Source organism: Lissotriton helveticus, chromosome 4_1, assembly GCF_964261635.1.
Source record: "Lissotriton helveticus chromosome 4_1, aLisHel1.1, whole genome shotgun sequence".
NCBI lineage: Eukaryota > Metazoa > Chordata > Amphibia > Caudata > Salamandridae > Lissotriton > Lissotriton helveticus.
In genome coordinates this window covers 1,495,738,099-1,495,751,320 of record NC_136063.1, presented here as the reverse complement: position 1 = coordinate 1,495,751,320, position 13,222 = coordinate 1,495,738,099, and the positions used below count along the sequence as shown (strand labels likewise).

Sequence of the window (13,222 nt, the reverse complement as noted above, 5' to 3'; positions counted from 1 at the left end):
ATGGCGGCTGTGGGTGTAGCCCCCTGGTGTTAGGTGCACAGCAACAGCCCCCGGGCTTGCCGTCATAGAGAGCACAGTAAATCCTCTCACCAGCCCTTCCGATGTCTGTGGCATCTTCGAGGGGGGCCCACCAATGCCCCAGTGCCATGTTATTTGCTTTAAAAGGCAGCGAAGACTCAGAGCTACCCGGACGCACATCTCACTCCATGCGCTGCAAGACCACACCCGCATCACTTTTCTAAAATGTAATTTCAGTTCATGCACTCTTCGTCTCTGCAACAAGAAGCCGTGAAGGTAAAGTTGCCAAATCAGTGCATTTTGTCAGGGCTTTATGTTTCTAGTTCTTGCCTGGCACGGATCGGGGTTGGCGGGACGAGGGCAGGGTTAAGGGGATCTAAAATAAGAAATAAAATCGGACCTTACTGCCGCTTCTCTACTCGGTCTCTCCTCCTAGTCCCTCTGCACCTTAAGAACAGGAAGCCCACCCAGGCTCCCCTGAGCGTATTGGTTCTGTGCTCAGCCAGGGAATGGGAGCCTAGGCATGTTCTCCACCCAGGCTGTAATGCAGCCTGGGTGGAGACATGCAAAGGGAGCATTAATGTTTAGTCAGCCTGAGACGGCCAGCCAAACATTCAGGCGCACTTACAAAGTGTGCTCACCACTCCCCCTGCTTTTGACATCAGAGCAGCCCCGCCTGCCCTGCAAAGCTGTTGCAGCAGGACAAAATAAAATTATAACATCCTTGAGTTATTATCATTTTATTTATCCTTTATTTCACTGCTGCATAGCAGTGAGGCGGAGCCACCACTGCATTTTATCAAGTGACTGGTAGCCCCATGTACTGAGCCCAAGTCACAAATAGAGAAAGTCGTGCTGAGACAGAGCAGAACCCAGCCGCGTAGCTAGGGGGTGCGGGGGGGCCCCAGGCGGCACTAATTTAGGGCGGCGGCCTGCCCGGCACTGGCCCATTGCGGTGGCCTTTATAATTTATTTAGGGACACTCACTGTCCGTCAGTGTACCCAAATACATTATAGAGGCCACCATAACGGGCCAGTGCCCCACGGCCGCCGTTTGTAGTGCGAGCCTGCGCAGCAGCACCGCATGTCACGTGCCTCCCTGCTGCTGCCCGATGCGACGTCAACAGTGCCTGAGAGAGAATGGAAGTTGTGTGGAAGGCTTCCGCAATGAGCGTGCCTCACACCACACAGGAATCCTTTTAACCGCATGCGCGCTAGCGGTTTTCCCGCTGTGCGCTGCGTTTTTCTACAACCCGCGGTTCATGACGAGCTGAGCTCGTCATGAGCGTACGAGAGGCGTAACTCATGACGAGCTCAGCTCGTCATGAGCGTCGAAGGGGTTAAAAAATGTGTTCCTGCGACTGGATGCAACCCCAAGGATCACACCGGCCTCCGCAGCCCAGGGCACACAATTGTGAAACTGTGCTGTTGAACATGAAATGAATCATGCCTGGGCGGCATGGTTTGCCCCTGGAGTCAGTGGGTCACGAGGAGGCTGGGCCGTGCTGAATTCCGCTCGCCAGGAGTGAGGTAATTGCATTTATCAAGTGAATTGGTTTGCAAACTGATTAAAGAAATGTAAGACAAAGTAAATGCATTCCTATCAAGGTTCTTAAACCTGAAATTGTTTTTGCAAGCCACGCTTTTGTGTGGCACTCATTGATCATTGAAGTACTTGGATGCTGTTACATAGCTGCCAAGGTTTCAGATTGCTATGTGTGACATTTTTAAAATGTCAGTGTAATTATGAGTGACATTTCAATGACTATGAGTGACACTTTCTCCCGATCAAAAACACCCATTTGAGCAACAAGGAACTCTTAGAGCTTGAAACTGCTGTACAGTACTAGAAATGGAAGGGCAATAACATAGCCTCAGTAGCTCAGAGAGATCCTCATAAACAGTTTTGCGATTTGCATTGTAGAGTGACGTTCTCTGCTGCAGGGATATGAATCTTCTGCGATAAAACATGCAGAGCAAACTGCCAGTTGAAACATTTCCGACCTTTGAACAGATATATTTAATTACAGCAGCCTTAATTTTTGACTTGCTTACAGAAGTACTGAGCCACAACAATTCTACCTACTGCTGCACCTAGCTGGGGAAAAAAGTCTTCTGCCGATGTGTTGTTGCTGAAGTGTCTCTGTCACACTGACTGGCTGCAGACTGAGGTGTTGTAGTGTAGATGAGATTAAAGTCTGAATGACACAACGGGCAGTGAGAACAGCTTTGAGAGCAGTTCCTTGTGCCTTTAAAAGACACTGACAGCACCTGCTCTCGGACTCACTGACCGGAGAGACCCCGAACCCACAGCAGCACTTGTCCAGGTCAAATAGTGTTGTTCTAGTTTAACTGTGCTGCAGGGCGGCTGCAACAATTCCTGGGGGCATGGACCGGCAAGAAATTAAAATCATCCTGCGCCTGTAGGGCCTAGTCCGTCGTCCTTGGTATCTATTATGTTGGATCATTGTTGCCATAATAGTATTATTAATTGTTGACAGTGTGTGACCAGCCGATCGACTTCAGAGGCAAAAGTGGACCCATTCTGGCGCTGGATAATATTGAAAAAACTTCACACAGGTAGTGCCATTGCGCATTCACAGTGATTCTCCCGCATTCAGAATGCCCAAAGAAGCCGTGCTGCCGAAAGGTCAGTGGAGTGACACTGGGGGTAGCACGTGATTTGCTGGAAAAACACTCAGCAACAGGGAAGGGGCCATCCTGGATGTATTTATTTTACTGATGCAGGGAACTACGGGCACATTACAGACAGCACCTGTGGGGCTGCGAGGCCAACTCAGCTGCTAATCACAACAGTAAGTCAGCAGAGCCCGGCCCGGCCCGTCTCGGCACAGAGTCCGAGGTGAGCAGGTAACGTCTATTAGCAGGCTGATAAATTAAATGAACGCTATTATTACTATCAATACATATATCAAGAACATGTCAGCCATGAATAATACTCACAGACCGGAGAGCAGCCGAGACGAGTCTTGCAGCATGGCACTGTGACACTTTGAGGCGCCAAACTGTCAGCACATTCAGTGGCGCGGAAAGAAACATAACTGGCGCTTGCCAGGGTGCCCGTAGTCTGTGACAGAAGGTCTCGCTCCTTAATTCACCTGAGTTGATCCTCTGGGTCCGAGCATGGCCCAGTGACGTCGCCAGAGCGGCCTGCTATCATGGCATGAGAGAGGCTGTGAGCAGGCACTGCAGCCTGCACTCTAAGATTGATTTCCCCGCTGCTTTTCTTACTTCCTGTTCCGGGCAGGACGTGACAGCACTCTACCGCCGCACATCCGGATTTAATCCCGGCCCCCTGGTGACACGGTCGGGGATTGGCTGCAGTATCGGACTGAGAGGGAAGGCAGCCCGGCCCCCCTGCTGTGTCATGATCCGTGCTGGCGCCGCAGCCGCACGGCACCATAATTTGCCGCATTCTGTTTCCAGGGCAACATGCAGCTCCTGGCAGAGTGCAGTCGATACATTTGTAGCACTCTCAGAGCTGAGAGCTTCAGCAGTATTTAGGAACACGACGGAAGCAGGCGCACCTCTCTCTCGGAGCAGCAGAGAGAGCCCGGGCACAGTCACAGGAGCCGCTGGTGGCTCGCCTGGCAGCAGGTGGCAAAATGCGTGACAATGCATTTCAGTGCGGTGATGCGGATCACCGCACTGAAATGCCTGAGCGTCACACCTGTTGCGTGACGCTTTGCAGGACTGCTGTTAATAAATTCTCTGGTTTGTTACCTTCCTCACAGGAAGTGAGACTCGCTGCTACCACCACGAACTGACAAGCTTCATATTTAAAAAAATAAATACAGATGTCTCATTTAGACAGTTAAAAAAAAAATCTTGCCTTTTAAACTAGCAGCACCTAGTATCTTCAGCTGGCTGCTCTAGATGCAGTTTTGCAGTCACTCACAGCTGGTGTCTGACTCCATTCGGACCTCATGCCAAGTTAGCTGAAGATTTTTAAACACTTTTTATTTATTTTAATTGTAAGGTCAGATGAAACACCAATAATTGTGTTGATTATCGTAGATGACAGTAATATACACTTTCGTCAACCACGTCCTTGCAAAGATATGAGAGAAACACATCCCTATCTTCCAGACGGGTCAGAAATACATGACTTGAAGCATTGTCTTTAACGGAGCCTGTCTTTCGCTTTAACCACATCTTATCGCTTATAGGTGATCTAACAAAAAGGGCGTTGGAAAACTATGTGCTCAGCTTAGATGAATCATGTTTCCTTACTTAAACCCATAGCAAGTTATCAATTTCTTTTGGTTAACCCCTTCCCCTTTTTACCAATCTCTCCACAGCAATGCACAAGACCATGTTCCTATTAAAATCTGCAATTATTGGCAGTGCGTCACAGTACTCCACAGTTGTGTCATGCCACTTTGTTAATATCAGCCCTTGGTTAACAAAAACTTACTGGTATATATTCACTTCCTGTTTACCTCAAATGCCCATCTGCACGGTAAGCGCCTCACCTCCCGGGTAAACTTTCTGCAAAACTGCCTATACAGATTTGAAGAGTAGACAGTAATGAATGCCGTATTGCTGAGCTTGAGGAAGGCATGGTTGAGCATCCCAAAAGCCTGCAACTGATTAAGAAGCAGCCTTAGAAGCTGATTAGGACTGCGGAATGTCAGAAGACCTTCCAGGACCTATATGATGCCCCTGAATGTGATTAGTCCTTGCATGATGTCAAATAACAGAGTTTGAACAGTCCTGGTTCAAATTGACATTAAGGGCAGTGTTTGTCCCGTGCCTTTCATTAGCCATAGACTATTTCCTAGGAAACAGAATTAGGTGATCATTCAACAAGACTGCTTTGGATACAGAAGCCGTTAACCACCACTCCTTACCCACCACCACCAGGAATCTATTCCTTTTACTGTCTGGTTACACTCATCTGTAATGACTGAATTAATCAATAAAATATCATAATGCAAACAAATGCATTTCCTACCAATTACTTTAACTTGGATTTATCTTTAAACACACAGTGTGCCTTTGTTTTATCTGCTTTTACCTGAAGGTAAAGACAATAGAAACTTGGGACAGAATAAACATATTTTGTCCTTCCAGCTTTGTTTTTAACTTACTGCCCCTCATAACCCTCTCCCCGCTCATCCAGCCTGGTACTGCCCAACTGCAGAACTCAAGTTAGTCTTGTGATCAGATGCATTGGACTCACCTGTAGTATACTGAAGGTGCTGACAGGGGAATCGTGCTCAAACCCTTTGTGGTGAACCGGTCTGCAGACATTGCTGAGGTCATGGACGGGGCAGATAGGGGACAGGGGACAAGGGTCCTGCACAAGCTGTGATGTTATGAGTGAGATGTCACAAAAAGGGTAGGAAGAACTGATGTAGGTTTTGGGTTTCCTTCTGCTTTTCCTTCAGCGGCATAGCTAGGTGGGGGCGGTCCGCCCCAGGCGACACTATTTTGGGGATTGGGGCTGTCTAGCCCTAGACCGGGTCATGTATGTGCATGTAACTTGCATGATCGAGGTAACTATGAGTGGCAATATTATGTGTCTCTCGGACGTCTTTCAAGTGCTCGGTGTCCTTTTTCCCCAGCACCCCCCGGGGGGGGGGCAATCTGAAGGATAGCCCCGGGCGCCACAAGCTCTAGCTACGCCTCTGGCAGAACCTTGGGTCTCTAAGAGTGCGTGCATGAGTCAAGCCATGAAAAAGTGTGACATGACTATCATGCAACTAACAATTTTAAAAAACGGATACGAACTCTTCAAAATTCAAAAACATGTATTTCACCTTAGTACATCAGATTATATCCTGTGTAGACAGATATTTATTAAAAGTGATAGTTTTAACAAACGTTTGCGGCTCACTACCGCCGACCCCCCCAACTCCCCTTCCCCCTAGGACAATGCCATTAGTGATCTAGAAGGCAAGTCAGAAGTCAAGAAAACCCTAAAGTAGCCTGGATTCTTATTATAAATGGAGCAACACTACAGTCTATTACATCAAATATAAATGGTGTTTGTACAGCGCACATCCTGAACGGAAGTATTTAAAAGTGCGTTCCCATGTGATGACAATGAAAAAGGAAAGTCTGTCAAATTAAATATTTGCTTAAGATCAAACAATTTGGAAAAGCGGGGAAGGCGATTTTGATTCCAGGGAGTTCTGCTTTCACATTTTGACATTCGATCTTTGAATGAAGTAGTTCACTGACATGCAGTAAAATATTGATTTCTTCAACTGCTCCCGTATTTGGCGCATTTGTGAACCTCTACAGGTTCCTTTCATGAGCTAAGGACAAAATGACCCTTTTTTTGCAGGCCTATTCATAAAACTCACTACATTTTTGAAAGGTATTAGGAATTTTTAAGGGGGCTAAAGTAAAATGCTGTGAGATGTTGATGGAGCGAGATAGAAGCGGGCTATAGAAAATATATCATAAACTACGCTACCCAATTTCATAACCTATAAACAAAATTCTATACTAAATATGGACCCATTTATGAACCTGATATATTTTGGGCCTACTGAATCAGGTGGTCAGAATAAATCTATATACACATTATTTACAAACTATAAACATATTTATACATTTGCAGAAAGAATATTGTCATTAGAATAAAACTCAACCATTTAAACGACCACCATAGGCGACGTGATCTAGCTAAAGGTAACCTATACTTCTAAATAACCAAGACCAGCTTGTTTGTCAAAAGTAAGATTTTATTTTCTAGATTATGGTATATAAGTTGTAAGTTTTATAAATGAAATTTATTTGCAATAAAGCAAGCATGATAGTAAGAAATATGGGAAAAATACAATTTAAGCAATTGAATCAATTTAAGAAATTATATAAAGTTTAGCATTTCTAAAACCTATTTCCCTAACTGAGCTAAATAGACAGAAATTAAAGTAAAGATCTTTGAGGATTCTTACGTGCTCCACGCAAAGTCCAGCAGCACATCACCCTCATCGGAAAGTCAGAAAGCAGCAACCAGCCCAACCCTAAGGGCATGACTTTTTATACCTTTCTACGCTAACTAAACTAGCAAAGGAAAGTTTTCAGAAATACTCGACGTCCCATTGGCTGAGAGTGACAAGTGACATGTCACCCGATTCTTAAAAAGTTCCACAAAATCATGTCTTACAAAGACCATTGTCTCTTCCACGTGAAGCCAGAGGCTTCCTGCGATTGCAACTTTGTTTTAAGTCATCCTCGCAGCTTCCATAGTCTTACAGTGCAACTTCCGCGGATGCCAAGTTAAGGACTGACAAAAAGTTCACTTTCGACCTTGGCCATGTCCGACAGAATGATGTCAGCTCATCAGTTTTTGCTTTGTGAATGCAGCTTCAATAAACGTTTTAATTCAGAATGGGCGTCTCGTGACTTTCTGCAGAATTATAGGTCAGCTTTTATTTTGCGGCTCAAATAGCTAGGCCTCAAAAGCAGGCAACTTATGATTTCTAGTATAAAACAAACACAAGAAAAGTATTAATGTAAGAAATAAAGTATATTCTGTATCCACCCCATGGTTTACTAATCAATTAACCCACCCGATTAATCAAAATGTTACCTAGCCATTGCAAACAAATAAAGCAGCGTTTATATTTACCAGTCTCCGTTTTTCAATGAGACCCATATGCACCTAGAATAGTAGAAATGACATCACACAGACAAGGAAAAGCAAAACAAGCACATGCTTATTTTAAATATGCAGCAGTTAGTAATGACAAAAACGAAAACAATAAATTATTTTATTATTTTGCACGAACAAAAAGATGCAACATTTATGCACGTTTATGAGCACACATGTTAGTCCCCCCACGTGTAAAGTTTAATCTAGGTTGTATTAGCACGACATATCACAAATCATTAATAATTTTATTCATGTTATGGAAATGTGACTTTGCGAGTTTAAACAAAATTTTGTTTTCTATCTCGCTCCATCAATGTCCCTCAGTATGCTGCTGACTCTGACACAAACGTTGGAGAGAAAACAGACCGGGATGTGGCATTGTACACGTGGATGTTCATTGACTCAGTACAGATTATTCCCATAAATTTAGTAAGGACGGTTTGAGCACGTTGTCATACATCAGTGACCAAGATAGACTGGTTAATCTTTTACCTGATAGACGTATTGTTATAGCCGTTGTGGGACACTTTAGAATACATGGCTGGGGACGTCCCCCAGAAAGTCTGCACCTTTAAAAAACTCTTTGGTGTTAACCTAATGTTCTGATGACTCTTGTATTCCTTCTTTTCAGGGTAATGTTGGATCTGCCGGAATCCCAGGGTATGATGGGATACCTGGAAAGAACGTAAGTTCTGAAGCACAAGGAAGAGCATTTCTAGATCAGAGAAAGTCAACGTGTGTCCTTACCTGTGTATTTTTTATTCTAGGGTCCCGTAGGAGTGACTGGAAGGGAAGGAAATATTGGAATATTCGGAGAAAAGGTGATTGAACACTCCCCAGAGCCTGGACTGCAACATGAACTGTGGCTTTCCTTTAAATTTGATGTGGGTGTATAGAGCCGCGGCACAGAAGGTCTTTGAGACTTGGGGTTAACCAGCTAATGTTAGCTCACTGCCTTGAAGGGTATATTGCCATGTTGTACCCAATATGACATCAGCAGCTAAATATTATGAAACTTAATTATATTACTAGTGTTATTAATAATAATAATGGTAACAATAATCTAATTCTGTTCATTTCATTCCATTGTCACATATTTTTGGTGGTAGATAATGAAATGCTGTGGTTACTTCTGCATCCACAAACAACTGGCCCATACATAAATATGTTCACCCAATATGCAAGTTTAGGGCACAGAGTATTTGATTTGGCGAGCCTCGTAAGCAGTGACATTTCTTGTTGGTTTGCAAAAGGTGTCAGCTGAGAGTTCAGATGACACATGCAGTTTCTTAGCATCAGGATCTGCGGGTGTATTCCTTTTACAGATGGAACATACAACTGCTTAATAAATCACAAGAGAGCTACATTTTCCACAATCACAAGTTAGGTAAAGGGGTGCAATGAGTTCCCGAATAAGTCTGGGACCAGTATTCAGAAAGGATTGGAATAATTGTTCCTTTTGAAGGGGAATGTGCTGCAAACTTCATCATATTGTTGGGAGGAATAATGTGCAATATTGCCCCACACGCATTTTTGTACGTTTTCCTCATAATTACCACCAGCCATTGGTTGGTGGCAGTAAGACATAAGGGGCCTTATTTAGAGTTTTGAGGATGTGGGCTATCTGCCAAAAAGTATTGTATCTTCGTCGGCTGTCCTAAGAAGTCTTTGGTGTCCAAGGATCTCTAAAGAGGCCCAATGGAACTTCCTTCATCTTTTGCGGCTATCTCGCTCCACCATACTCTACATAAGGGCCATAGTTTTTATGTGCCGTTATAAAGTGATATCACATTGATGCTGCAATATTACTGGAAAACACATGCACTTTTACCACAGAATGGGAACAAACAGGAAGTGTGCGGTAATAGCGTTACTACTCACTTTCACATTTTGTACCTCCTGCTAAATGCACCTTGTTAAGTAGAGTTAAGATCAAATATGAAGAGATTCATAGTTGCAAACCATGTAGTAGACTGCACACTTCACCCCAAACCTTTGTCTCTGCCTACTGAAGAATGTGGAATTTTAGCTTCCAGTAGTAGTAGATGTGGGAAGAGACACAAATGGAGATGCAGCTTTAAATTAAACTATGTTATGCGGTCTACAGCTCACTCACTCAATGCTATTGGAGAACACCATCTTCTTAATGCTTGGTTCTTGTTCATTCATTACACTGACAGTATGTTCACCTCGATTCTGATGGATTCCGAAAGGGTTAATTTGGTGGTCTTTTTTTGCAGGGTGATAAAGGCGATCCAGGTCCGAGGGGGCCACAAGGAAGACAAGGGCCCATGGTAAGTTCCAGATACAGCTGTGCCCCATCTCCCCTTCTTAAATGATGAATGTAAGCTATGTGGATCTTTAGATATGTTATGGAACAATTCTGTGAAAATGAGTGCATATAAGAAACCCCATCTGTCTGCTAAAAAAATCCCTTTACTTTGAATGCATCTGTTGCAGGCCTGAGGTCCGAGCACCAGGATGACAATCGAAGTGATTTAAGGTTTAGTAGTTGTGTGATTATGTGGCTTGATCTTGATTTTTTTGTTTCAAAAGCCAAAGATGCCTTGGTGTATTAGGGCATCACAAGGCAAGGTTGCACCTTTGAACATTATTCTTTCATATGAGGAATGCTAAATTAAAACCCTGTATTCAAAACATTTTAAAAGGTACCAAGTTTACTTTCTCCACCTAAGCATCTTTGTACTTTAAATGACCAATTTTTCAAATAGACGTTAAATATTTGTTCATTTTTGACCTTTCAGAGATTAATAATTTCACATTTTAGCAAGAGACGAAATTAATAAATGTCTTTGACGGAAGATACATTAATTTAAGAATGCTGATGAACCACCTGGGTTCTGTGAGGAGCTGGCAGAACAAAATCCTGCTTAGACACAGAGCAGGAAAGGGAGAGGAGACCCATTATCTACATTTGTGTACGCACCCTGGCTGCGTTATGAATGGAAGGTTACTAAAGCAATAACCTGATCTATGTCCGTGTTCTTTTGTCACAAAGTGAACAGTTACTGTACGGGTGTTTTCTTTCTATTAAAGGTCTTCTTTAAAGGGAGAAACACCAAGCTATTTACAGTTTCACCCAGAAGCCTCTTTAGGGTTTGGATTCTTGAAATCTTAGGGCCTGAGATATTCTGTCACAAACGTCCGTCCGCTGTACTACATTTCCATTATATGCTAAGGAACTTATAATATGGCGGACGGGATATCCCTCACATTTGTGACGGAGTATCCCATCTGCCAAGTTCATAATCAGGCCCTATATTTGGAAAGTAAATCTGACAGGACAACATCATTTTACTGAAATGTTAGTGTTTGTTATGTGAAATGTTTGTATGGGTTAAATCTACATCTCTAGAGGTATAATTGGGGTTTTTCACTAAACACTCCAGCAGAACAACTTTTCTGAAAATAAGACCCAAAGTTAGAAAGAGCAGTAGAAGTGTCTTGTACACCTGTAAAGGTTACAGTTGGCGTTAGCCTGGTCTTGCCTACTTACGGTGTTTAATTTGTATTAAAAAAGAAATGGACAGAACAAACACAACTACTAACCATCACAATCCTAGAAGGGTATAGAATGTTCTACATTAAAAAAGAAGAAAAATAAAGGCAAACATTTAATTGTTGGAGAAAATGGCCTTTAGCAGCCATTCTTGGCCCTAAGCCAATCAACTGTCTCCAATGGAGCGCCCAGTGTTTGTGTGTTCTAATGGTTATTAAGGACTGCATCCTAATGAGGATCTTGCTATTGGAAGCTGTGATTTACAGATGGTCCTGTGAATATCGATGCACTTCTAAACTTTGCTAAATTCCCAATCAATCTCTATGCCTCAATACTAAACTTAAATGGAACCAATTCTGAGGATCCTTATGAAAAATGTAAAGGATTAGTCTGTGTCTGGGAACCTTGGATATCATTACCTGCTGTAGGGTACAACACCACGGCTGCAGGTCTTGATGGTTCCCTAGTCTGCTTCTGTGGTTGCCATCTGGTCTGTGTCGGTCCATAGTCATTTCCAATATGATTACCTTTTATTTTCTTTGGGGATCCCTGCTCATTCTTCACATCAGTCATCTCAAATTATTTTTTGGGCTAAAGTTGATTTTTCATTCCTATCTAGATTTTCAATATTTGACTCTCTTATTGGGCTGCTATTGGCACATCTGTCTGCAGCTCCCTGGTACCAACATTGCCTAAAGTTCTATTGAATTATTAAGTATGTTGTATTATGCATTAAGCTTGAACAATTGCTCAATGTATTAATGGCATAAGCTTTCTTCAATACTTGTAAATGTTGTATTTTTTGCATACATGGCAGGGTTTTTTAAATATGGAAATTCAGAACAACTATGGTATCATTGCTGTTTCATAGATTCTTATGCCAAACCTAATGTTTAAACTGAGCCACTAATGCTGCAATATTTTGCTTCAAATCAGGGTCCAAAAGGTGATAGTGGTGACCCTGGTGTACCTGGAAAACCTGGGCCTGAAGGACTCAGGGGGCCGAAGGTGAGTGTTGAAAGGCCTATGTACTTATGCCCTGAACCAGATCTGTCATACCAACTTCCCTTCAGTTTTATTCTGGGCTCTTCTTTCTGTAATTGTTGTAGAAAAACAGAATAGGCAATACATACAGAAGAAGTATATAAAGTTAATTACATTGGTATAACATGAAAAAAAATCAAATGTTGGCACAAATCTTGCACAAAATCTACCTGCCCCTTACCTTTCTAACATTGGATCTTAAAAAGTCGCCCACGGCGCAGCAGGAACTTTCTTGCTCTATGCAGGGTACTACTTACCTATTTGAAGTGAAAACATACTGGTCTTTTGTGGGAGTCCCCAAATGTTCTACTTGTTCTTGACATACGTAGTTTCCTCCTGCACCTAATTTACATGGCTTTGCCAGTGTAATTAAAACTTCACCCACTGCTACATTCATTATGACAAAAGAAGGATTCCATTGAGCAGAGGTCTTCAAACTGGGAGGCGGGCACCCCTGGGTGCCTGAAGTGATCTCAGGGGGGTGCCAGTCTCTGACCAAGTGCAGCACCATGCTTAGTTTTGAGTGTTAAAAACATGAGCGTCAGTAAGCCACCTTTTAATGGGCCATCACTAACAACTTTTGTCATTTATATTCTGACTGTGATTATGTGTATAATCAATCAATCAATCAATCATTGCATTTATATAGCGCGCTATTCACCCGGGAGGGTCTCAAGGCGCTGGGGGAAGGGGTGTGTTACTGCTCGAACAGCCAGGTCTTGAGTTGCTTCCTGAAGGAGAGATGGTCTTGGGTGCGTCGAAGGTGAGTGGGGAGGGAGTTCCAAGTCTTGGCTGCCAGGTCGGAGAAGGATCTTCCTCCGGCGGTGGTTCTGCGGATGCGAGGTACGGTGGCGAGTGCGTGGCTGGTAGATCGTAGCTGGCGCATGGGCGTGTAGAAGGTCATTCGGTCGTTGAGGTACTTGGGTCCCAGGTCGTGTAGGGCCTTGTGTGCCTGGGTGAGGAGTCTGAACGTGATTCTCTTGCTGACGGGGAGCCAGTGCAGTTCT

The 13,222-nt window shown here is 43.5% G+C and overlaps 1 protein-coding gene across 1 annotated transcript in view; it reads left to right on the top strand.

Moving 5' to 3' along the window:
* The window catches only part of LOC144827569 (uncharacterized), a 209,194-nt gene that overhangs the window by 156,387 nt on the left and 39,585 nt on the right, over window positions 1-13,222 (top strand). Inside the window, exons 18-21 of the mRNA XM_078685827.1 lie at window positions 8,283-8,336; window positions 8,419-8,472; window positions 9,892-9,945; window positions 12,108-12,179. Coding sequence (XP_078541953.1) covers window positions 8,283-8,336; window positions 8,419-8,472; window positions 9,892-9,945; window positions 12,108-12,179 — 234 coding nt within the window. The remainder of the gene's footprint in view (window positions 1-8,282; window positions 8,337-8,418; window positions 8,473-9,891; window positions 9,946-12,107; window positions 12,180-13,222) is intronic.